We start from the raw sequence: 27329 nt of genomic DNA, 5'->3' as shown, positions 1-27329 counted from the left end.
AACGCTATTTTTGTGCCAACGTAACGCTGCCAGCGCGGGCATGTTGGTTTTTGGTGGTTTTTTTTAACCGGGCAGCCAGTATTCCCCTGGCCTTGCGCTGCATTAGCTCCGAGCACCCTGCCCGGCTGGCTGACAGGCTGCTGGGCGAACACGCCTGCCCGTCAGCCTCCTCCAGACGGGCAGCACGGGCGGCACAGCGTCCTTACCCTGCCACAGGTCGGGGAAAAGGCTTTTAACGTGGATAACGCGGCGGCCGCGCCCGGCCAACATGGCCCCCGAGGGCAGCGCTGTGAGGGCGGGCAGCGGCCGGCCCCGACCCGCAGGGCCCCGGAGGGCTTCGCTGTGAGGGCGGGCGGCGGCCGCGCCCGGCCAACATGGCCCCCGAGGGCAGCGCCGCGGGGGGATGTGGGCGGGCCGCGGCGCTCCCCGCCCCCGCTGGGCGGTCCCCGCGCAGGCGCCCGGGGAGACGGGGCGGGCCAGCCCGGCGGCTTTGCCAGGGAACGGCGGTGTTGACGGCCGCGGCACGGCAGCCCGCGCCCCGCCATGCCCGTGCGCTTCAGGGTGAGGCGGTGTGGGGCTGCCGGGCCGCGGCGGGGGCGGGCCCTGCGGTGCCCGGGCGGGCCGTGCGCTGCCCGGGCGGCCGTGTTCCGGGCCTGGGGGGCGGCGGGCCCGGCGGCGCCCCGCAGCCGGCAGGAGGAGGGGGTGCAGCCGTTCCGGGGGTGCCACCGGCGAGGCGGGAAGGGGGAGATCCTTGCCCCGAGGCGCGCTGCCCAGTACAGACGGAACGAGTTCAGTCGCGGGGGTTCGGGAGGGATCGGGCTGTGTTTGTTCCCGAAACTTTACTCAGAGATACAGACAGGCCTTTTGCGTACTTCTCGGTACTTCTCTGCTGCAGGGGCTCAGTGAATATAAGAGAAACTTCAAATGGAAAAGCCCAGACTTTTGTAGCCCTTCCCAGCAGCAGAAGTCCCTGTGGGCCGGACTGCGGTCGGATCAGTTCGGTAAGCGCAGCCCGAGCCGGCTGGGGTCGGGGTGAGCCTGGGCCCGGCGGGGGTCGGTGACCAAGGTGGCTCCTTGGTGCCTGCAGTTCGTGCGCTTCACGCAGTTAAAAGTACATTCCTGGTCATCATTTACAGGGGTCCTCAAACTACGGCCCGCGGGCCAGATGCGGCCCCCCAGGGTCCTCAGTCCGGCCCCCGGTATTTACAGACCCCCCTGCGGGGGGTTGGGGGGGGAACCAAGCAGCCGCAGATGGCTGCCTGCCACTGCATCCGCGCGCCGGCCCCCTGGTTAAACAGTTTGAGGACCCCTGATATAGGATATGTTTTTGAGTGCCGTATTCTTTCTGGCTACGCTGAAGCTTTCTTTGCATATTAGTGCTTTTAGTGTTAGTAAAACCTGAAAAAATACGTGGTTGCTGCCCAGGTGCGGCCTAAGTTGAGTCCCAAAGGTGAAGCGCAGATGCCGTGTTAACCCCATACATTACCTGTAGTGCATGGAAACAGTGAGTGAAATTCCATATTTAAGAGACTAACTTTGGGCAAAGTCTTATACAAAGTAAAATTCTTGTGAAGACTTAACAGGAACAACTAACTGAAAAAGATGAGCACTAAAGGAAAAAAACTTGTGCTGTAGTCTAGGAGTTAGGGCTTGTAGGCATTATGGCAGGAGAATGTGGGGACTGGAAGCAAAAGACAAAGGAGGTAGCATCTGGATTGAACGACCCGTAGGGAGTTGAGGCACAGGAGTAGGGTGGAGAGTGACAACAGCAGTGCTCTGAAAAGGAGCAGTAAAAAGTAGGAATTATTGTAGTGGAACAAGACAGATTAACAAGAGAGTGCAGTTCAGTGCAGCAGCACTACGCAGTCGGAGTCCAGTATATTCATTCCTACAATGTGATAACTCTTCTAAATTACAGCCTAGTAATTAAGAACTGACTACTGGGAGTAGGGCTTGTTTTTAGTTGAGTTGCTAGACATTTTAATAAATAATTTTTTCTTGCTAAACACTATGCTTTATATATATTACTGCTTTCTTCCATTACTGCAAAATACATATTTCTTTAACCTTGCTTACCCTAGCACATTGGTCTGTGTATGGGTGCCTGTATTTAAGAGTATAATGTCCTCGAATTCTGAAACACCCAAGCATCCAACCACTAACTTCTTTGTAAAATTGTAATCCATGCTTCTTTTTTAGTCAAACAAAACTGCAAATTTTACAAAACTTGCAATAAAGTCATGAGTTAGCAGTACGGCAATTTTTCCTCCTCACATTGTAGTGATGTTTTTGTCATGCTTGTTGCATCTTTGCATTCATTTTCACTCCCACCTCTTCTGGCCATTTAACGAGCTATGTCTTCAAGTGTCACTCTTGTCACCTCACAGGACTTGCAGGCTTTTATTGATGGTTCACTTAAGGTGCTTCCTGTTGAAACACATAGTTGGCAGTTTTGAGAATGACTTGGAACATCACTACAAAAAGTTAACAGCAGCAGGTGCTCTGAGTTCCTTCCTGCTGCTTTTCCAGTGTTTTTCTGCTGGAATTATTTCCTACCACCTGTATGTGTGGTTGGGCATCCAGACATTCTGTATACCTTTCACTGTAGGTGGTTCTCTCTTTCTACATTGCATTTTCATGAGGCGGAGGTTTTTCTCTCTCCTAAGAAACTGTTTCTTTCAGCCAGTTAGGGGTCTTCACTTATTTTTCTGTTGCAGTTGAGCGGTTTGCAGTTGGATTATGATTTCCTGCTCTAAATGTGCTCAGTTACTCAATGCTTTTCTTAAAATGGTGAGGTAATGTTATTTTCATGTGCATGTGCGAAGGCCAGCAGTTCTTTAAAATAACCTGATACCTAGTTTTGTTACACAGTCTTTTTACAATTTTTGAATTGTTTTTTTGTTTGTACTGTAAAAAGTCACCAGCTGAGATGTTTTTAAATCACAGTTGTATTAGATGGATAGGGATCTGGCAGTGTCCTATTGCAATCGGTGAGAACCTGTTCAACAAGTTGTGTTGTCCATGTGTAATGAGAAGTATTTGTGGCATACTCTTACTGCTGCAGATTGGTTATTCTGTTAACTGCATTCTTTTCACTGTCTGTTAATGTTGTTGTTCAGCTCCCAGAATCAAGCTGCAAAAGATTGTCCTGGGGCCATATTTGCTTTCTAAGGTTTTATCCAACATGGGCCTGGAGCGCCATGTTCCCATCCCTCTTTAGTGGAAAGAAAAGGCATTTGCAGGTAGGAAGGAAGGCAGAATTTCATAGACATGCCCATAATTCATAGGCTGTCATTGTTCAGATCCTAAAATAGTTTTTTCTAGTAATCAGTTGTATGATAAACTTCCAGTTTATTCTTGCAGTACTATGTGTTCAATAGAATGTTTTTGTTAAACCAAATGTGTCTTTTTCAGGAATTGCAAGGGAACCAAAATTCATTTCCAAGAGAAGGGTACCTTACCACAATCCACAGATTTCGAAGTTCTTTGAATGGACAGCAGATTGTGATTTGAATGACCCACTTGAAGCTGAAGCTGTTACGACTGCAGAGGGTCACACAGATGACAATAACAGTGCTGTGAATCAGGAAAAAATTGAAACACCAGAAGGACCCAGACTCCCCCCAAAAGTTCAGTCACATTCAGTAGATTGTAGAGGTGAAACAGCTTTTGCCCTTGCAGAAAACAACATGAAGAGATCACCTTCTGCAGCTCCACTAAATCAAAATGAAGCATTTTCATCTCCAAAAAAGGAATTAGAAAAAATGGGTAATGGGGTAAGGGAAGATTTGGGTTTTTTTCTGGTTGTTGTTGTTTGGTTTTTTTTTGATTGACCAGTATAAAAATTACTAATCTGATGATTCACAGTAATTTAATGCACATACACCAGCCTGTGTTGTGTAACTCTGTCTTAGTTCTGTATTTTGGTATTCTACATTGCAGCTTCGCTGTTGGGAGAACAGTACTTTTGAGACCAGATTTTAGTTCCACTTAGGTCAATAGGAATTTGCCCTTCATGTGCCATCACTACTGATTTCAGTTAAACAAGGATTTAGCCAATAGTGACAGACTTTTTGGGGTTGTTGGCTGTAATGAGAAAATGTGCTTTACATTCATGTAATTCATACAACCAAAAACTAAACCAATGGTTTAAAAGCATGCATCGAAAGATACCTGACTTGCAAAACATTCTAGGAAAGGGAACAATTGGTGTTGTTTTTTGTTTTTTATTTTTTATGTTGTCAGCTTCACAGAGTCCTTCAGAGGAAAGCAGGCATGAATATTTATTTAAATACTTTCCCCAGAAATTCTGAATATCAAAGCCAGTTTGTTTGGAAGAGCCCTCATGAAAAGTCACCAATACTTGCGGCTGAAGAGGTAACTTTAAAGAATCCAAAAAGTAAATATTTTCTTTTATATATCAGCAAAGTTGCTTGTCTTCCAGGATTTCCTTGCTTGCTCTTTTAATGGGGGAATGACAAACCTGAATGTTGTTACATGATTATTATTTTTGGTTTTCCTCCCAATACACGGAAGTATTAGACTTGTTTCCCTGTGATTCTTTGTTGTAGTCAGGTCTAATTACTTGTTCTGCTTACGCCTGGTTGTATTCTGTCCTTTCTAACAGGACTGTTTTCTTCTGTTTGCGTTAATTTACCTTAGGGACTGAGATCCTACTCAACATTACCCTCCATTTTTATCATTTTTATGTTACCTAGTATATAGCTAATCAGCAGAGGAATGTTCAGGTGTTCTGTATTGTAATAACATATCTTGGCACTGAAATCATTCAGGTTTCGCTATTTATTCTCATGGTCTTTTATGGGTTACCACAGTTTCTTACTCTCAGTCTTCATCTCTGTGCATGTACGCTTCTAAGCCCTAAAGTGCCTCTCTGTAGTGTTTTTTCTGTCATGAGGACTGCTTGTGTTTATAGGTAGAGGCTTCTGATTTTAAGATCCTCCTGTGGCATTTTAATACGTCTTACGAGTGTTAGGATTTTCTAGGATTGGAAATGCTGTTATTTCTAATTAGACCACAAGGATGTGTTTTCAGTTCATTGTTACTGGGGTCAGGACTTAGGAGAGACAGTCCATCTTTTGGTCATTCTTCAGTATAAAATGGGCACTTTGCTCTTATTTTGCCTTCTATTTCTTCACTAGGAGCATATACATTAATGGGATTGCTACAGATGGTGCACTTTCTGTTTTTACCCACAGGTAGCAGATTTGTTCTGTAATGGTTTGCAGAGGCAATAAATGTTGTTAAGTAGGATCAATCACTATCCTGTCTTTTTCTGTTGGACTTACTGTGAGATACCTGTTTCCCAGCAGTCCCTTATCCAAGAAAAACTCAGTGAAATGCATGACAATAGTATAGAAGCCAAAGGACCATCTGAGGAAGAGGGAGGTGCCAGAAAGTCACCTTATGGAAAATTTCGTAGAGAATTCCATTTGATTCTATTAGAAATCAGTTTGATAATTTCATTATTGATGCTTGTGAACATTTGTGCTATTTCAGAAGAAAGACTGTGGAATCTAAAATAGCAAACTTCTTTTCACAGCTTATACAGAATAAGAAGCCGTAAGAATAAGTCTGTAGGGACTACAAATCCTTAGATAAATAGAACTTTGCAAAAATTTAAATATATAGGAATGTTTGCAGGTTCTAAACTTAAGATGAGAATTTAGTGATAAAAATTATACATCTTAAACAACTGATACTCTTTTCATTGCTCTTGATGTGATGGAGAATATACCTGAATACTGAATAATGATAATACCTTTCCCTTGAAGAGATTCTGTGAAAGTATCCAAGGTAGGTTATAAGTCAGACCTAAACTGTCACAGCAAAGCTGGGGAAAATGTATGCTTGTGACATATGGCATGATGTTTTAATTGGGCACCCCCATGAGGAGATGATACCTGACCATGTATTGGGCAAATTCTCTACCTTGATTTGTGATACAATATTGATTCGAAAATAGTGGATGGCTCAAATTACCCAAGCCCTAAGCATCCAGTTCTAAAACACAGAACAGTTGTCTGTTACTTATGGACTGGACATGTACTGAGGACTCATGGCATATGTTTTAAAAAATATGATCCTACATACAACTCTGAAGGTGAACTGTCTTACCAAATAAACAGAACCTCTGTTAGTGAACTATAGTAAAAACAGCATTTGACCACAGGTTTAATGGTGTCTGACACGGTCACTTTTAAATGTATTTTTATCAGATTAAGTTTCTCTTCAGTTTGTCCTAGAACTTAAATTAGTCTGCATGTGCTGTATTTGTACGCATGGCCATCTCTCTGCTCATATGTGAGTGTGTTTGCATGAATTGTTTAACTGGTTTTGAAAATTTAGCCTTAAGTTAAGCAAATCACACTCTTACTTTTTTGTTTTCTTTCCCCCTAAGGTTATTTGCAACACAAGTAAATCCATGCCTCCGTCTAAATCTCCTGCAATTGCTTCTGAAACTGCATATGAGAGGAATTTCAAAGAGTCTTCTCCTGTTAAAGGTCCACAAGACAGAGATGGTTCAGAAGAGAAAGAATTTCCAGTTTGTGAACAAGTAAATATTTCCCTAAAAAAAAAAAAAAAGACATTAGTATACTTCTATAATTCTGATGGTTCTTTTCTGTAATGTGGGGGTGGGTTTATTCTGAAATTTTTTAGTTACATTTTAGAGCTGTTGCTAATGGACTGGACTCAGTAGTGGTTTAGTATAAAAGACAAAACAACACTGTACAGCTCTGTTTGCTCTTAGGGGTTTCTTTAGCGGGTTCTGTAGTTTCTGTAGTGCATTTGTTCGGTGTACAATGACATTTTAAGTGTGTTTTTCCTGTCACCTTAATTTATGAGTTTTCAAGTGGTTTGTTTTATCTTTTTTCTTTTTTCTTTTTTTTTTTTTTAAATTGAAAATCGAAATACTGGTTTTAGTCATTAGGATAGTTTCTAAAATATAAATCTTGGATTTATGCTCTCTTTGGTACCAGTGTAGTCTCTTGGTATGCAGGAGGGCTGAGTGGGAGGTCTCAAACTTTTTGGATCTCATAAATCAGACATAGTGTGAATTAAAAAAAAAATACTTTGGTGAATGGAAGATGCCACAATTGGAACTGATTTTCAGTCAGTAGTAATTTGAAGAAACATGGAGGCAGGGTTACAATTAATTTCCCTTTGCCTTGATAAGTTGCAAGGTAAGTAACTATTTAGCACAGGGCTGTAACAGGGCATTGTGTAGCCTACATGGGCTGTTACTCAGTTCAGAACATTAAAATGTCTTTTGTGAAAGTAATTTGGCTGAGGCCTTGCTGTTGGCTTGGACAAACTTAAGTGGACTTTTAGGAAACATTGCTACGGCCGCTTTACCAGATACATTTAATGAAAATGGAATTGTTTCAGACTGAGACCTTCTAAAACCAGGTGAGAGCAATTTAGACTGCATGACAGCTAACCTGTTTTGCAAGGTGGACATATGAATGTCTATGTTTGTAGCAAGTTGCCAAGTGTAGTGTTGTCTAAATTTCTGCAGGTTAGTTAACCATCCTTCAGGTAGAAGGACCACATACAAGTCTCTTCAGTACCCATTTCTGTTCCCTGATAAAACAGAAAGAGCCATTGTCATTGCCCATTGCTGAGCAAAATGCATACTTAATGTGGACTGCCTGTAGCTCAGTTTAAACCGTTGGTACTTCTGAGGCTCTTAAAGACAATTGTTGGCTTAGAGACTTGATCATTTACAACTCATAAATCTCATCTGGGAATGAGGAATTTTATGTCCCTTTTGTCTCTTTTAGCAGATGTGAAGAAAGCTTGAAAGGCATGAAGCTTTCAGGAAGCATTTCTTTGTAATACTGGAAATTCAGGTTATGTTATCCCAAGAGAGCTAACAAAATGAAGGAAGAGAAGGCATGAGAAGGGAATTTTGGTGAAAGTGTCAAAACCTTTTTGTTTCTACTGGTGTCTCTTCTGTGATTAATAATTTGAAAATGTTTTGGGGGATTTTGGTGGGCTTTTTTTTTCTTTTTATTTTTTTCTTCTTCTTGAATTTGAACATTATGTGTGAAGATCTGTACGTGAATCAGAAATTATGCTTGAGATTTCCAAGAGGATAAAATAAGCAGGAAAAAAAATATCTTTGATGTGAAAACTGAAGGAGTCAGTCTGACCCTTTATTAACCAGAATGGCAGCAAATGAAAAAGTTGCCTTTTGGTTTATTATAAATGGGTTTATATTTCTTGAGTATAAAGCTAAGAGGTTGTGGGTTTTTTTTATTACAAATTCCAGAAATATACATGTTAAATCTTACACCAGGTTAGAATGCACAGCTATCATTTTATTTCTGTGTTTTGTGTTAAATTCATTTTATAAAGCATACAAAATGGATTGTCAAACTGGCTGAATGTTGTACTCGGAACCTTAGCTTTGGCATTTCGCAAATTTATTTTCGTATTAACAAAGCAACGTAATATTCTTGTTTGTATTAAATATGCAAAACAGCTAACACTAAAAATAATCTTTTTGTGAAAACTTGATGTCAAAAGGAATATGAGGGTTTTCAGATTGTTAATTAATGTGTTATTTTTAAAATTATCTTTGCCTTAGAATAAGAGGGAAGAACCATTTCAAAAGCCAGCAGAAGATGCAGCAAAACAAGGGAAATCAGAACAGAAACATCCTAAACAAAAAAATAAGCAACATACCAATCCAAAGCCCTTCTCTGTACATGCAAGTCGTGGGTATGTATAAAACAGGAAAAATTAGCTTAGTGAATAGGTATATGGCAGCCTGATGTTTAGAATTATGGATGATGGATTTTAACAACACCATACTACAGCTAGCTGCAGGAGCAAATGCCCCCTTGCAGCACTGGGATTGAGCTTCCTGTGGGTACATCTAAAGATGGTGTTAATTTCCATCCCCTTTTTGGGGCAGTGGGAGTGGAAGCTTTATAACCACACTCGTTCAGTTGAGTCTTCTGATGCAATAATAATATTACTAATAAATTTAACGTGCATGAAATTACACTGGTGTAGTGCTGCTACTTCAGTGAGTGCTTTGGACGTTGTAGTCAGCTTTGAAACTGCTCTTCTGTGCTTGTTTGTCACACCTTAAAACTGTGGTGATTGTACTTCATGTATGTTTTTTCTAGTCTGTACCACCACCTGTCCCAGAGTAACAAAAGCAAACACATGAGGTAAAGGGGAGGAAAGAAATCTGTCCCATTTAGGGTAATCTGACAAGCACAGAAATAAAATGAAATTGTATGTTACTGAGCACTACCAAAGTATCTTTTTTCTTCTGCCACACACCTACGTTGCAGGAACTGAACTCGTTTCCATTTTCTACATATCTGAGATATACCAAGAGAAATAAAAGCCCAGAGTGGATGTAGGTTTTAAAATGCACAAATTAATCCATCTCTGCTGTCTTTGTGCTTACTGTATGTCCCAGTGATTGCTTTCATTTGCATGACTTTCTGGCAGTGTTAAGGCATTAGATTAAAGATGGGAGAGGAGACTTACCTAGGTCTGAATGCTGTTGGATATCAGGAGATAATTACAAAATGATCACCTGGAATTCTATGAAATAAAACTGCTTTTTTGGAAAAGTGAGTGGCTATAATGTAGGCAAAACCTTTAACTCTGGTTTTCATTGCTCTTTGATATAGTAGATTGTAGTCAGTTTTGCAGTGAGCAGTGTGTAAAATTCTTGATCATTTGCTATGACTTTTTTCATTTAAGGGCAAATTTCTGCCTTTACGCCTTCAGTGTGGTAGCACAAGGCAAAGTTTTCTAAAACAGTCACTGGGCAGGTAACTGGCAAAATGTGCAGGTTCTCAATATGCAGACAGGACTGTCACTTTGTATGCAAGCTGTATTACGTGACCTGCTTTTGCAGCAGAATGACTGGGATCAAGGCATGGCAGTGATGTGTTTTTTGAGCTAATCCATTAATTTTGCAATCAAAACTGAAGGAAATTGTCAGTTTCAAAGAACAGCACATATGGAAATAAATCTTGAATATAAAGGGTTTTTTTTGCCTTGGTATTTTTCTTTTTACAAGGTGCATTTTATTCTTTGACTTCAGGCTTTTATGATCTGTTTCGGAAGAAGAACTGAAAAAGAGAGATTTTTCACCCAATGCTGAATATATTAAAATAAAGTTAGTAGTGTTCTGAAGCAGGATTAAAAACAAAAACCTGTTCAGATTTAAGCTGATAAATCCACAGTTCAGTGATTAAGGACTTGAAGTATTGCTTATTGCCTGCTATAGGTTAGATGATGTTAATTTTTCTGCGTGTGGCAGTAGGGAAAAAGAATCCATCTTTTCAAGTGCTGAGGCCTTTTGAAGATCAAAGCCAGTAGGACCTACATGAATTATACTGATCATTGTTCTGGTAGTCAGGTGTTTCTAGCCCCAAGAGTTTACACACATACCCCCTCTACTCTGATATGCAGAGTGCCTCTAGAGTGAAGTTCATAGAAAGAAAGGGCTTGGATATGTTAGTGCCAAACCAGGCATTTTAACTTAAATGCACCTTCATCAGTGACTTAAACCAAGGTGCTGTGCTTTGCCTGAAGTAATTGAGACTGATGCGTGTGTTATGATCTGCTGATACGGCTGTCAGGGCAAAAGCTTCTGGCAGAAGGGTTTTGAGGAAAAACCAACAGGAGTAACTACGGGAAGAGCCACTAGCTCTGAGCCTTTTCACAGCTTTCCTAGTTGTGTTGGTATGGATGAATTGTGTTTCAAAGCATGTCTTTCACATCTCAGCCCTGGCATTTAAATGCAAATCTACTTAAGATTGTTGATATAACTCTTTTAAAGAGTATTCTGGATAGCAAGCTTTACTTTTTCAGTCTTTTTTTTTTTCCCTCCCTCATTCTTGATTTCTTAGGAAGATGAACACTGAATATAGGTCAAAATTTTTGTCTCCAGCCCAGTATTTCTACAAAGATGGAGCTTGGTATCGTATTAGGAGTAAAGTTCCCAACCAGGTGAGTATTCTTAAAAAATCTGAAACCTGAGTATGATTTGTATTTTGATTTATAGATGCAAAATCTTTGAATTGTGGTGTTTATAAGATACAGTTTTGAGACTGTAATGCTCATGACTAAGCTCCCAAACATGAGTATACAAAGACAATTAGGTCCTGACAAGTCAGTATACTATATAGCAAAAAAAAATTAGAGATGATGTGACTTAAAGAATATATTAATGCGACATCCAAAGTGAGGGAGGAGTTTTGTTTCCCTTACACAGTATGTACAAGCTTTGATTGGGCAGGGCCAGCTCGGTTGGCAGATCCTCTAGCTGTGACTAACCAGGTGGCTTTTGCTGAATGTGTGTTCTGATGTTTGAAGGTCCCACCACCCATTGCTTTCAGTGTAGTCTTTAGCGGTCTGTTGTATTGTTGGATTTTCCTGGAGACTGGTGCATGATTGAGGGTGAGATACACCCACTTGTTGCCATGCTCTTTGGCCCAGGTGTCTATGAGGTTGTTTTGGAAATGAGCCTGGTTGTCTGACTCAATTCTTTCTGGGGTACCATGTCACCTTAAGACTCACTTTTCAAGGCCCAGGATCGTGTTCCAGGCAGTGATATGGGGCACAGGGTATGTTTCTATCTATCTGATGGTTGCTTCTACCATTAGCACATGGCACGTGCCTTGATGGGTTTGTGGGAGTGTGATAATAGTTATCTGCCAGGTCTCCCCACGTTTATATTTTCGCCATTGTTCTCCATACCAGAGAGGCTTTAAACGCTTGGCTTGCTTAATTGCAGTGCATGTTTCGAATTCATGGATAACCTGTGCAGTAGTTTCCATGGTCAAGTCCACCCATCTGTGTTGCATCTTCTCTTTGATGGCCTGAGATCTGCTTGAACCACATCAATCTCGGCAGCCTGATCTATCTGCTGATTGCTTTGATGTTCTTCAGTGGCCCAGCTCTTGGGTGCATGAGCATGTGCGTGACATACCTTCACAAGGTTCTCCACCAGGGCAGTGATATCTTGCCACAATGCAACAGTCCAGATGGGTTTATCTCTGCACTGCCACTGTGTGCTGCTGAAATGTGAGTTTCCTCATCACTTGGGACCAAGCTGATGTGGAAGGTGGAACTGGAGCAAATGGCTCTAGGGTGTTGCTCTTTGAGATTTTAAAATAAAGTTCTCTGAGAACTGCAGTAGTAGTGTGGTAGCGTTCAGTTCTGTGTTTTCTCACTGGACTTAACCTAGCAAGTAATTTTATTTTTAGGCAAAAAGAGGTATGTATTGAATACATACAAAATAATGAGAAATAGGTCTTGGAGTTTAAAGTATATCGTAGCATTCACTGATTTGTAATCAAATTTTGTATATGCGTGCATGAGGTAATCAGTTCTGTGCAAACAGCCTCAAGAGGATATTAGAGGACTAAAACCAAGCAATATTTTTATTTTTGATATGTATTGATACATGCATTAGATTTACCGTAACTAAGGCTGTAGAATATTCTGAATTATTGCATTCAGCCTAAGTGGTATACAGAATGCTTCTGTAGAATATTATGTCATTTTAATGGTATGTAAGACTTTCATGTAAGATTGAATGTTGCATCAGTTACATTCAAAACAGGAGCAGTGCTCAGCTTCAAGAGCAGCTAACTGGTAGGCAAGTGAAGGGAAAGGAATGTGTTGCCTTGGAGTATGTTGTGTTTGCGGCACAGCTGCCGGGAGGAGTCACTGCAGTACAGTCGAGGGAAGGAATGAGGAGACTGCAAGTGGAGGATGGATGTTCTGTTTTACCAGGCAGGATCCTTTAGAGGTTGTGTTTCAGAGATGTTGGAAGTACGTATGTGCACCATTTAATTAGAATGTATGAGAACCAACAGATCCCACACTGCAGACTTTTCCATGGAGATTGTCTAGCTGACGGGAATTGCAGGAGACTAGAAAGAAGTCACTTGGCAGTAGACATGAAGAATTAGAAAAAGAATTATCAGGATTTTTATGGCCTTCTAAATGAAGGAGTAGCTGGAAGAACCAAACTAATTTTTATAATAACAAATATTTATTGATGACAAATGTGCTTAGATTACACATTTGTGATTACGTACATGTTTTTATGTATGCATGCTTACATTAGATCCTAGTATGAGTTCATGTAGAAGAGCCTTTTATAATTGGAATTACGTGAATTTCTCCCGTCTCTGTTAGACTTCAAACCCCATGCCTGTGAGCATGCGTGGTGGTTTAACCCCAGCACGCAGCTGAGCCCCACACAGCCAGTTGTTCACTCCCCTGCAGTGGGATAGAGGATAGAACTGGGAAGGTAAAAGTGAGAAAACTTGTGGGTTGGGATAAAGACAGTTTAATAGGTAAAGCAAAAGCCGTGTGCACGAGCAAAGCAAAACACAGAATTCACTCGCTACTTCCCATGGGCAGGCAGGCGTTCAGCCACCTCCCAGAAAGTGGGGTACCATCGTGTGTAATGGTTACTTGGGAAGACAAACACTGCAACTCCAAATGTCTCCTCCTTCTTCCTTCCCTCAGCTTTTCTTGCAGGGTGTGATGTCATATGGTATGGAATATTCCTTTGGTCAGTTGGGGTCAGTTGTCCCAGCTGTCCCCTTCCAGTGTCTTGTGCACCCCCAGCCTGCTCACTGGCAGGGCAGTTTGAGAAGCAGAAAAGGCCTTGATGCTGTGTAAGCATTGCTCAGCAGTAACTAAAATATCCCTTTGTTATGAACTCTTGTTTTCAGCACAAATCCAAAACATAGCAACATAGGAGTTACTATGAAGAAATTTAACTCTATCCCAGCCAAGACCAGTACAGCATATCAAACTAGTTTTGCTAGTAGGCAAAGAATTAACATTTAGCTTGTGTAAATGTGTTCCTGTGTAGGATTTTTTTCTATATGGCATTTTAAAATTCGCTGTTGTCTTGTTAGTATTTCCATATGTATCACTGAGGGTTATAATTCTTAAGAAGCTTCTTGTGGGTGTCGTAAAAGCAGAGAACAGGGTTAAAGCTTGGAATTTTCCAGTCTTCAAGACAGGTTGGAAGAAAAACAAGGTTAATTCTTAAAACCTCTGATAATACAAGAATAAAAATTGTGATAGACCTGATTCTTGGCCAAACTTGTTTTTCTTGTAGCATCCATCAACTTTTTTGTTTTAAGAACCACACGATAGGATCCAGCATGGCTAAAATAGCAGGACTGAATAAAGTATTTCATTCACAGTTGAGATATAAGAAAGAATCTAGCCATTTGAGAGATGTGTTAACAGCAGGATAAGTGCATTGGTTTTATTGTAAAGCAACAAAGGTACTTTGGCCATAAGTATAGGCTGCCCAACAGTCCTTTTGGTTTCTACATGACTTGATGCTGGTTCCTGTACTAATGCACAGACATGAAATGTTCTTCAAACCTGTATCTAACCTCTACATCTGGGGGGTTGTGGAGACTCACCCCTGCCAAAGGTGCCTGCAGAGCATCTCTCACTTAGTCTAAGTGATTAGATGATAAGCTCTGACTGATTCAGTCTGGTTTCCCCCTTCAGTTGCGACCACACATGGGTAACTTTGGGTCTGTAGTTCTGAGCCCAAACAGGTGAACACCGTAATAGAATCCTGGTATGACCTTAGCTGTAGCAATTATTCCTGGACTGCTACTCTACAATATATTATTTTTTTTTCAGCAGTTGAATGAAAAAATCTCTTTGAATTATGCTTTTGAAAAATTAATGCAGAAAATACATAATCACAGTAGGACTCTCCGGGGCCTGTGTCCTGCTGAGATAATACTGCCCGCTGAGTCACTGAAGGAGACAGTTGTCCTTTGTACTTCTTCACAATTTACTGGAAACATGGTATTCTTCCTCCCCCTGCAGTGTCCTGTTGCTCTGGATTTTTATTCCCTCTGTTGTGTCTATCATAATTAATTTTTCATTCTTCTTGAAGTGAATAACCCAGTAAATCACTTGCACCTCAAACTTTAAACTGTCCTCTTAAAATGAGAAGCATCTATTTTTAATGGGCTTTTCTTTGGAAGTTTTGTGGGTCAAATCGTGGGATGTTAGCTGGTGTGGGCTTAGTGGGTTTCCATCTGCTGCATCCAGTTAGTTTTAGTGGGTTTAGCAGAATTTGGCCCGCTAACTCTGTTCATTACAGGAAGAATGATGCAAAGTCTGTAATGAAAGAAGGCCAAATAAGAAAAGCTATGTAAATGTGCTAGGGGAAATGGGGAAATGTCAGTATTTGTTTCCTGCTCTTTGACAAAATACTTTTATCCTATGAACCATTTTTTAGTAAGCCAGAATTCAGACAATATCACAAAGTTATTTTGAATAACTTAAACCATAAAATTTTGTTGTTGCTTTTTCTTCCTGCACTTTAGTTGTGTTTGGGTGGAGGACACAAATGGTGTGAGTGTTTAAATAGTTTTAACCATAAAAACGATAGTGTATAATCAGCAGTATAAACTCTAAAGAGAGGGCTCATCACTTTTATTATTTTAAGACTAAACCTGACATCTGAACAGTTTTGTATCTCATTATTACAGTTACTGGTAGCCTAGAAAGAATGATTTTTTTATTATGTCTTACAGTCGCATCAAGAGTTTTCATGTTATCATTAGCTCCTTGCTAAGTTTAATATAGCTAGAGACAATTGCAGTGTTCACAGTTTTCAAACTCAGTATTACACATGCACATAGACCTGTTGACTTGAAATAATCATAAATTAGTGGTGAATGTACTTTTGAGTGCTAATGCATAGAAATCTACATCAGTTTCCTCAAGCTTGGCAAGAACTGGTGAAATACCAATGCTGATACTTGTTCTACAGCTATTAAACTGAATCTTAGGGAGGCAGCATAGAGCTATGTTGACAGATTTTTAGTATTTAATTTCTCTCTTAGGCTGTAATAAAGTTACAAGGGTGATAATAACAATACAGTGTTGAAAGACAAATAAGAAATTTAAAAATAATTCTGTATTCCTCTTTTTAGGCATCTCAAAACACCCTAAATTCCATGTGGTATATGGAGGTTGGTTGCATTTAAGTTCCTGTTTCAGTGTTCGGAGCACTTGTCTGCTGATGGAAAAATTAGAATCCAGCACTAAACTTACTCATAGTTGTTGCATAACTTTTTGTGCTAATTGAATGAATAATTGACAGTCTTGCTTTGTCTTTGTGGCTCAAACAGGCTTACTAAATACATACTTCTGTTATTTTTGCTTTTCTTATGTTGCATTTACTGCAGCATGCAGTGTTTGTGCTGTGGGTGGCCCTATTTTATGAGTAACTTGCCTTTCTTCTCTAGCTGCCATTAGCTAATGCAAATACTTTATAATAGCCTATTAGTGAACTTTAAACAGACATGCAACTCATGAAACTTTGATGTGTAGGTGAGAGAACTTCGAGAAAGAGCAAAGGCTTACAGGCAACGAGTAGAGGGAACACACTTCTCCCGATATCATCTTAATCAGATCCTGTCCGATAATAACAGTCTTTGGGATGTGTCCTCAAATTCCAGTTCAGAAGAAGGCATCAGCCACAACATCAGAGCACTAGATCTTGCTGGGTAAGGTTGTCGTTCCTGCCTATTATTCTTCAGCTTTGAAACAGAGTAAAATGCTGAATATAGACTTAGCATAGTTGTGAGATTTTGGATGTTTGACTTTATTCAAGATGGAATTGGACAGGGTGCTTGATCATCTCATCTAGGCTCCCTTTCCCCATAGAAAGTTGGACCAAATGGTCTTTCAAGGACCCTTCCAACCTAGATTTTTGTACAGTTCTACGATACGTAAATTCTGCAGAACAGATGAGGGCATTTGCCTTTTCACAGATACATCAGTTGATGTGTACTCAAATTGAAAATGAGGCAAAGTTCAGTCTTCTGGAAGAAGAGAAAGTTACTCCTTTATAATTGTCTACAAGTGCATATTTAGTGTGGCAACCTTAGTCTCATCAAGTCTGGAGGAATTTCACACTTGAGTCATACTGAAGTAATAACTCTTCTTTCCACTGGAATGATAAGGAAATATGTTTTGTGTACTCAGATGTTATTAATGTTCTTGTGCAGATTAATTAATCTTGTGGTCAAGTCTCAGACACCATTTAGTTCTGAGATGAAGACTTAGGAACTGGAATGGTGTACATCCATTTTCTCCTTTCTTTGAAGGCCATCAGAATTGGCAGATGTTAAATCCCTTGCTAGGAAAATTCAGAATTAGTATTTTAGTAAAATGTGCAGGCTGCTATTGCTGAAGCAAGGAGGAAAATGAAAGCAATTTGTCTTTTCTGAGATGTGATTTAAAAACAGTGCCCTGAGTGCCTCTCTTTGTAGTCCACTTAGACTGCATACACACAGTAGTTCTCTGTGTGTGAGAGGGATCTACCCATGTGCATGACTGTAGCTCTAATAAGGGTTAGTGGATGACGTGATGGAAAACATTATTTATTACACTACAATGTGTGATATTAAGTATGGTGTAAATTTTTTGGTTTACTGGTTTGATTGTTTTATCTGTGAAATACAGATCATAGAATCATGTAATTGTTTGGAATGAAAGGAACCTTAAAGATCACCTAGGTCATCTGCCATGGGCAGGGACACCTTCTCTACTGGACCAGGTTGCTCAAAGCTCCATCCAACCCGACCTTGAACACTTCCAGGGATGGGGCAGCCACAACTTCTCTGGGCAACCTGTTCCAGTGTCTTGCCACCCTCACAGTAAAGAATTTCTTTCTAATATCTAATCTAAGTCTATCCTCTTACATCTTAAAGCCATTACCCCTTGCCCTATCACTACATGCCCTTGTAAAGAGTCCCTCTCCAGCTTTCTTGTAACCCTCTTAGGTACTGGAAAGCTGCTGTTCCCCAGGCTCAGCAACCCCAATGCTCTCATCCTGTCTTCATAGGAGAGGTGCTTCAGCCCTCTGATCATGTTTGTAGTCCTCCTCTGGACTCACTTCATCAGATCCATGCCCTTATTATGTTGGGGGCCCCACAGCTGAACACAGTACTCCAGGTGGGGTCTCATGAGAGTAGAGTAGAGGGGCAGAGTCACCTCCCTTGACCTGCTGCTTGTGGTTCTTGTGATGCAGCCCAGGATACAGTTGGCTTTCTGGGATGCAAGTGTATGTTGCCAGCTCATGCTGAGCTTCTCATACACTAGCATCCCCCTAGTCTTTCTCCTCAGGGCTGTTCTCAATCCATTCTCTGCCCAGCCTATATTTGGGCTTGGAGTTGCCCTGACCCACATGCAGGACCTTGCATTTGGCCTGGTTGAACTTCATTAAGTTCTCACAGGCCCACCTCTCAAGCCTGTCAAGGTCCCTCTGGATGGCATCCCTTCCCTCCAGCGTGCCGACCACACCACACAGCTTGGTGTCGTTGGCAAGCTTGCTGAAGGCACACTCAATCTCAATGTCTGTGTTGTTGACAAAGATGTTAAACACCACTGGAAGATGTTAAACAGATCCTCTTACTGATCTCATTTCTGTGCACTGGGCTAATTTATGCAGATTTCTGGGAGCAGCTGAGAGTTTTAAGTTGTGCCTAAAGAGTAGTTTCAAACTGCTTGGCTTTCAGAATTGTGCCGTCAGGCAGTCCCTATGCACGGAACTAGTTATTTTTTGAGCACTTCTGATAATCTAACTTGTTTCAATTGGAAGAAGAGCCCTAATTTTACATTGCATTTTTGGAAGTGGTAATCCAGAAAGAATTTTCATAGACTAGTTTGAAAATGGGTTGTGCTTAAATGTCAGGTAAAACTTCAGTGTAAATTTAACCATTCATCATGTCTACTATACCACTTTTTCATATCTGAGCTGTACTTTTGGCAAAGGACTGAACTGGATGAATGTATTCTACATAGACACATACGTATTGTGGAAGTCAATAGTACGGAACACTGCTTTCTTTCTTACCTAGAATTTCTGAAAAAGAGACTGCACCAAGCCCCAGAACTCTGCAGCAACCTGACTCCCAAGAACAGCCACACCAGGACAGCACTGAGAAGAAGGACGTGTCAGATGCTTTAACTGTTCCTGTCAAAAGGCGTTTAGTTTGGAGTGAACAAGAAGGTACTGAAGAAAGGGAGAATCAACAATCAACAGAAAAGGAAGAAAACCAAGATGAACAGACTGCAGTCGTGGCTCAGCAGTTAGAAGAGAAGAATAAGGATGCCAGTGAAGATAAGAAAATTGAAGGGTAAAGCTGAACTTTTTTGTGGTGTATATATGTAATTTTTTCCTCTAACATCTCAACAATTTGTAGGTTAACTCATTTTTGGTTTTAAATGAGATTTATTTAAGAGAGTATAAGTTGGCGTGACATTACTTTTGTTTTTAATAGTATGGTAAGGAATGAGAAGGTTCAAGACACTGAGCTGCTTGATGAAAATGGATCTATCATTAGGAATACTGGATTTCTAACTTGCAAGATCGAAGTATGTAGAAGCATGAACAATGCTGATGGTTTTTTTTTCCCAAAACTATAAAATTTGTAGTATGGGCCTCTCAGAACAGACTGTTCATTACACAGCAGCCAAGTGTAGTGAAAATTAAAGCTTACCATTTGCTTCAAATTGAAAGTGTAGTGTTGATAGGACTGAAAGGATAGGATGCATGCTAATATTGTACTTAAGCATCTGTTTTTCTTAAATATTCATGGGAAAAGATAAAGGGCTTGGGGAAAAAAAATAACTAGCATCCAGTAGTTGCAGGTGATTATGTTACTGAGCACAGGTGAGAAGATGGTGGAGCAGTATACAGAAATAATAAGAGGTCAATTCAATATGTGCATAGTACAGTACATAGCACTGTATTTGACTGTGGAAGGACCCATCTTATATCTAATTACAGAAGTCTCTGGCATTTTACCGTGCAAATTTTGCATACTTTTTTTCAGTAGAACAATATTTTAGTTTGGTCGATATTTAAATCTGAATAACTTTGACCCTTGTCACCGTACTACCTAAGCATTTTGTATTCCTTACTGGGTTTTATCTTTGGTGTTTCAGGACAAATTAAAGGTAAGGAATTTTAATTGTCTCCTTTGGCGATAATATTCTGTATGTAAAACCCAGGCAAAGAAAAGACTGAGGTGCTAGACTCATATAGAAATTAAATTCAGGCTTTCACAACCATCATCCTGAAAACGTTTCTAAGTTTCTTTCTAATTCTAGAGATTATCTAGTTCATAGGTGTGTCTCTGAGTCTCTGATTGACATTGAAGATTTCCTTCATCCCGCAGTGTGGTCATGTGTGTGCTGAGATATGCTCTGGACTTGGCCGTGCAGAGCAGCTGAACACCTGCGCATTACCTGTGCCCGCTTGAGAGCTAGAAATGAGGCATTCTTTGCCTACATGTCCTAAGAGCTTGTCTAGCATGCACTGATAGGATCAGGTTCCTTGCACAGTGTGGATATGCAACCACCTGCTTTTGAAATGCACCTGGAGGAAGAAGACAGAAGTGGTAGTGCTGATGTGTTTAATAACCTGGGAGCTAGAGCGATTACATAAACGTGGGATACTTGGTTTCAGTTCTACTACATTGACTGAAAAGAGTCAAACTCAGATTCCCACCTCTAAGGTGGCCACCGGGTTCAAAGTTTTTCTGGTTGAGTACTCTTTCCAGCCCTCCTGTTGAGTTTCTGCTAATGTGCAGCAATACATTCAAAGTTTATTGGGACAGAGGGAGCCTGAATTTGCACATTGAGACTGTTTATGTATTTTATCCTGTTACATTAAAAAAAATAAAATACAGAAACTGTGTTTTAGAGGCTCAGGGGCTGGAATCCAGGACTCCCCATTGCAAACATATGTTTTAGCTACAGGCTGTTAGTGTTTTATGGCACTGTCTTGCCTTAGGCTTCATTGTAGGAATGTATTAGAAACTTAAATGCATGAGTGCAAGAACCTGAGTCCTTAGCTAATCTTTTAGTTATTTCTCTCTCTTTTTTTTTTTTTTTTTTTCCAGTGAGAATGCCTTAGTATTGAATTCTTCTGCAGCTGTGTCAGATTCTTCTTCTGTATCCTCGAGGACAGGCGGCAGGCTTCCTACTCCAAAGCTGAGAGCACTTGGTGGAGCTCAGAGGACTCATCATGATCTCACTACCCCAGCCGTTGGTAAAAAGACTTTTAAATGCAAAGCAGCATTTCAAGAACTAACTAAAAAAAAGGACATGTATGAATTGATTTATTAGGTTATTTAAGGTAATAAAGCATTTTTCATCTTCTCCACTACAATAGGAGGTGCAGTTCTAGTATCTCCTCCAAAATGCAAGTCTTCATCTTCACAGTGGAGAACACAAGGTTTAGGAACAGAGCCTTCTTCAGCTAAGCAAGGTGCAAGAGAAGCTTCAAAAAGAAGGTCCTTCCGGGTGAGTCAGAAAAGAGATTTACCATTATGCATTTAGGAATGTGCTTTTTAAGTAATTATGAATAATCTATTTAATAAATTGTTTTATTGAGTTGCCATTTACTATTCTAAAATTCTCAGCATCTGTGACTATAAAAGGCTGATGTCTGAATAAATAATTTTTTTTGTAATGTTAAGCAAGGAGTTGAGAATTTTGGAGTGAGCTCCAGTTTGGTTTTTTCTGCTAAATGCACAGGATCTGTTTAAAAAAAAAAAAGTAGAGAAGTTACCATCAGGAGTTGTTCATTTCCCCATTAATGTTCCTGTAGCTTGCCACTGACACAGGGCACAGCTCCAGATTCCTTGACTTGGAAGAAATTCAAGGAGAGGTTGGCTGCCTATGTACAAGATAGGTGAATGTGCCGTAATAGTTTCATTCTCCTTACTTATGTGCTTCTTTTACTTTGCAGCTTGCATAGTTACTAAAAGGAAAATAGAAACATATAGGAGTTGTTTAACTGTCTTCCTCTCAAAATTGTGATTTTTTTTTTCGTCAAGTTGCACTTAGTCTGCGTTCTACAAACACAGCTAGCATTTCACTGCGTATGTCTTCTGTACTTAAGTTCCGTAATAGGAGACACAATTGCATGAGAAGTTGGTTATGTAGGTTTAAAATACACAAACACAGTTTTTTGCTGTGAAGAAAATATGCCTTTGGTTTGACCTGACTGGATTGCTTTCAGACCGCGTTAAATACGTTATTAGGAATACATTTTCTTTAAGTTGTCTCACAAGCTTGAAATACTTATTCTTCCAGTACCTTCATGAGAAGTGTAACAGTGTAAGGCCAACATTTGGTGCATATGTAGGGATCTGTACTGGAAGGCTGTATATGAGATGTTGGGGTTTTGTGGTTGGGTTTTTTTTGTTGTTTGTTTGTTTGTTTGGGATTTTTTTCTCCTTTTTTTTCCCCCTTTTTCTATTGTGTTTTAGCCTGGTGTGGAAGTGAAAGCTGCTTCACTCCTTACCTCTCCACCTGCTGGGCTGGGAACTATGGATCCTCTGCCACTTAGGCAGCATCAGTGGTCTCCTAACAGTGTTACTGATGAGCAAGTTCCTCTTGCTGCAGCCCATCAAGAACATTCACCTACATCTCCTGTGCTGAAGACAGCCAAAAGCTGCTCTATGCCTTACTGGAGTCCCTCTCGTCGTATTCAAGGGACTCTCAAGGATCCAGAATTCCAGCATAATGGTGGGTTTTGTGTACTAACTGGCTAGAGTGCTGCAGGATGGAAATGTCTACTGTGCAGTGTTCAGGACAAGAGAGTGCTGAGCTTGCTGCCTTACAGACTCTACGAAGAATGTGTTGTGTGTAAACAAAAGCTTTCCTACTATATGTTTAGTCTTGCTGAGGAACTGTGCACAACTCTCCACTTTAGTTTCACCTTTCACTAATGTTGTATTCTAATTGTCTGTTGTCTAATTTTGCCTTACTAGTTTCAAGAAGTACTTACTCATTATGAGAGTAATTTGGTTTAGCATGGACAGTTGTAATTTTTAATCTTTAGGCTACAACTGGATGCGTTTCCAGCTGCAATTACCAACAGTGGTATGTAACTGGGGACCTTTATAGTGTCATGTTTTCTTGCAGGAGTTCTGGATTTCTGAGAGATAACTCCTTAAATGTTTCTGCAGGATATGCAAACAAAAAAGGCATATATAAAAGGTTTATTGGATATTGAAAAAAGCCATTTCTTGGCTGAGAAGGAAATTGTGCTGGGGCATTTCAAAGATTTTAAACAATGTTTAGGGTACTGGGGACATAAATTTGATAAAGAAAAGCACCCTTCACCCTGTTGTGAAAATAAAGTTTATGTGCTTAAGTCCCCCTTCCAGAAAGACTTTTTGTAGCTGCTTAAGGTCCCACAGTTCTTGGTCCTTTTACTATGAAGATTAGCTAAACTAAAGTAGCATTTACATTCTAGAATGGAACAAGTAGCTCTCAGGTTAGGTAGGATGGTGAAATCCAGAGAATTTCCTTGGAAAGAGGTTAGAATCAGTGCTGTGTTCTAGCTTTCCACCTTAAGTACAGTTCACTAAGGTAACTTGTAGCACCTACCAGAGATATGTACCTTGAGAAGAATACAGTGGAGTAAGTTTCTTTTACCTTAACTTAAAGGAGTCTTGTGGAGTTTTTGGTATGTTTGCCACTTATACGACTCACGTTTTGGAAATAGTGTTGTAACATTTTTAAGTGTGCTAAAATGAAGTATTATCCTTTGTCTATTTTGAAATGATTCAAAACTGTGCCTTTGACTTTCTGTCTTAGGGAATGTTGGCAATCCAAAAATGAGATCTTTCCAGTTACCCCTTCAGGAAAGAAACTATAATGATCAAGGTATTTCTCATCCCAAAGTATTATTGTATCATGTGTAGATTACCTAGATTAATTTTAATTCTTGCACTATTGTGAGAAGTTTCTGAATGCAGTAAGTAATACTAGTTTATGTGTTTGCATGAATAACTACTTCATTATTTCATCAAAATTGAAAATATTCATCCTAGTAATCTGAAGTGTAGATATGAAGGTGTCTTCTAGTATGAATAAATCATTAAATGTGGTTGAAAATTAAATAGACAATTGTAGCTCAATTTAGTTGCTGTAGCTTGCTCGGTTCCATACCTAAAATTGTTGCTTCCTCACACATTTTTTTAAGCCTTTCTGTTGATAGCAACAGAAGCAAACTGCAAAGTGATCACAGCCGAGGTTGCAACTGCAGTAACTTCTGTTGCAACTTTAAAAAGGTATCGAAAAATTTTAAATGAAAGATTTTACTTGTGAGACTTCAGCACCAGATATGCAGCATAGAATGATTTCTCTGGCTTTAATTTTCACACCTGTTCCTCTGCTCAGTGCATTAGTGGTGCTTATGGCATCCTGTTATTCTGATTGCTGTTTTGGCCTTTTTTTCTGTTTACCGTGAAGTTAACCTAGGGGAGCAGCCAGTGCACAGCCCACCAGTGCATCTTCTTGGCCCTTCTGTGGGCAGACAAAATATACTCAGTAGCGTGAGTCAACCAAAAGCACTGTAGCCTCATTAGCTTGATCTGCTATACATTATTTCTTTGCATGGTATATGAGGCTGAGCTTGGTGTGGTGCTGTGCTAGTTGCAATCACCTGTGTTTAGTTCAGATTACAGTATGGGCAGAGCAAGCTTGTATCTGATTGCAGTTTATTTATAGATATACCCCAGAGCAACCAAAAGCTTTTTTCTGTACGCCTTGTGCTTGTTTGCTCCTTGGTTTTAACCAAGATTCTGGCTGATTCTCTGTTTTACTCATTGCAGTTGACTGGAAAATGTGTGGGTTGTGCAGATGGCTCAGCCAAGCATCTGTGTGTCTACATAAAACATGCAAAATCCTATAGCAGTCTGCAGCTTCCCACAAGGTTGCTGCACACAGACTAAGTGCTGTAATTGCTGTTTAGTTTTTTTCCCCCTTTTTTTTCCCTTACGAGCCGAAAGATGATGTATGAGCTTTCAGAAACAGGTGCAATGTGCCAACTTACAGATATTTCATATGCCCGTATTTGTTCATGTACATACAACCTGGGAGTTATTCCAATGACATGTCTGTTTGCAGAAGTGCATTTAGCAGTTTTCTCGTACATGGGAATATAGTTATTATGCATAGTGTATGAGCCGGGTACGGGCTGTTTAGATCACTGTATTTTAAGAATTTAGAAATACTGTTGAAAAGTTAATTGAAACACTGACAAAGTACAGGTCCTCTTAGGATTGAGTTGTGGAATTTTTTGGTTGTTTTTTTGTTTTTTGGAAATTTTTTTGGTGGTGGAGGACAGGACTGGGAAGTAGTGATACCGTTCTTTTTAATCCGTTGCAGGAGAATGGGTGTAATTAAGGTCATTTTTCATAGAGAGCATCTTGACAGAGCTGTAGCAACATTTTAATAATGATGCTAAAGTATAACGTTGTGCTTTATCAGAGAAGCAGCGTCCAAGCTGCTTAATTTTAAGAGTTCTGCTGGGTGTGAAGTGGACCTTGTATTCAAAAGGAAGACCTTTCAAAAGTACATTTTTAAAGCATGCTTCTTCTTGTCTTTGTATTAAACTTCCTGTTTTCTTCGGCTTGTGACACAGTAGCCGGGTTTGGCATAGAAGGGCTCTTTTGGCAACATAGGTTCTGGTATTTTAGTCATGCGTTATTCTAAGGTTGTCTGCTTTGCTTGAAACAGTGGGTTGCTTTCATGAATACGTTACGATCAGAGTCTAGTCCATACAGACTTCAGTGGCAGAGGAGCAATTTCTGAGGTCTTCTGACACAGGAGAGTAAATGTAAAGATGACTTGGAGAATTGGGCAGTTCCCAGGTGACAGTAAGGATCTCTCTCATTCTTGAGTTTGTCAAGAGTTTGGGCATGTAGCTCTCCTAAACTTACCTCGCATCCTGGTAGCTTTCTAGTGAGATTCTTCTCCAGCATATCGGTTACCAAGTAATACAATTAAAGTGTATTGTGGTACTATTTTAGCATCTGTTGTGAAAGAGGGCATAAACATATTTGCACTTTCAAAGCCTGCCCTGAATGTCAACTGTGTTTTAATATGTATATTTAATCTTCGTATTTACTTTTTCCCTTGTTGCTTTTCATCACAGATGACAGGTTGTCTCAGATTTCTGCTCGCTCGGCAGCATCTAGCTCTCTTGCATCTCAGATACTGGAACGAGCTCAGAAGAGGAAGGATTTCTGGGGCAAGACATAATACCTCCCACCTGTTGTACAGACGCTATTCTGTAAAATTATTTATTTATTTTTTTATAGTTTGTAGTGTACATTTCAAAGAATTGTCATTGTAGATATCATGTAGCATCCTTTCACTTATGACTAATGTGGCCCAACGCTTGGGACTTGCCATCCCAATGTAAAATTTCAATATTTAAACCAGTGTTGAAAATGTAGGTCCTTTATATCTGAGAGTTATGTCTTAATTCATTATATCACAACAGCCGTGTGGGGTTTTATTTTTTTTACAGTGGCACCTCTTGAAACCGAGATAATTATTTTTTTATGCAACCTGTGTGTTACTTTTCAAGGTATTCTGCTGCAGCTGTGCAGTATGACCTGGGACAGTATTCAGGGGCAACACCATCATTCACCAAACACCTCCCTTGATTTTAACCAGCTACCTGTGCTATGTTTGTTTATGTTACTTTATGAATTGTCAGCACAACACGGTGCTGTAACAAAAGGTTACTACTTACTGGTACTTTTAACCAAAAAATTATTTCTTAATGAAGCTAGCATGGAACATACAGGAGTTTGAGAAAAGGACACTTAAGTGCTAGGGTTTGTTCACGATCCACATTTTTTTGGCCAGCATGACTGTTAGAATTCAATGTGTACAGTATTGCAGTTTGTCAGATGTACTGATGTGAACATTTGTCTTATTGTGGGCAAGATCTGTGTTTGGTGTTAATTTCAACTTCTGTAGAAAAAGCAACCTCAGCCACCTTAAACAGTGGCCTCCTCCAGCCCCACTTCAAACTCAGGGATTTAGGAGTAGTTGATCTCTGAAAGTAAATGCAGAAGAATGTTTTTTTCTTGACTTTGACATTTTAATTACCTCTCCTCCTAGTTCCCTGGTTTTGGGAGACTGACATACTGTTGTGTCAGTCACATTGTCACAGTGAAAAATGTTTGTGATTTATGCTGACAGCTTGTTTTATCTTTCCAAGTGACGCAAACAATTTAACATGAAGTAGAGGAAATAGGTAGCTAGCAGGCAGTTTGGTTCTTCTTGTGTGGCTTCAGGTTCTAATATTACTTAATTTGGAAATTTTATACAAGAAATATTTTAATTTTGTACACATTTGTTCACATTTTGATTTTGTATACAATAATGTATGTGTATTACTGAAAATAAAAAAGGTTGTTTGATTTGTT

General features: G+C 40.0%; 1 protein-coding gene across 1 annotated transcript; it reads left to right on the top strand.

The window, feature by feature from the left end:
- Window positions 1–426: 426 nt before the first annotated feature.
- Window positions 427–27329, top strand: MDM1 (Mdm1 nuclear protein). The gene is made up of 15 exons (XM_080392210.1): window positions 427–561; window positions 896–1001; window positions 3415–3776; window positions 4246–4377; window positions 6422–6577; window positions 8615–8748; window positions 10911–11010; window positions 16005–16043; window positions 16405–16580; window positions 18939–19217; window positions 20988–21136; window positions 21260–21390; window positions 22362–22620; window positions 23698–23766; window positions 26042–27329. The coding sequence occupies exons 1-15, from the start codon at window positions 544–546 to the stop codon at window positions 26146–26148; spliced, it is 2217 nt and encodes a 738-aa protein (XP_080248336.1). The 5' UTR covers window positions 427–543; the 3' UTR covers window positions 26149–27329.

This window comes from Falco punctatus, assembly GCF_963210335.1.
Source record: "Falco punctatus genome assembly, chromosome: 6".
In the NCBI taxonomy this organism is placed as follows: domain Eukaryota; kingdom Metazoa; phylum Chordata; class Aves; order Falconiformes; family Falconidae; genus Falco; species Falco punctatus.
This window is presented reverse-complemented; position numbering and strand designations above follow the sequence as displayed.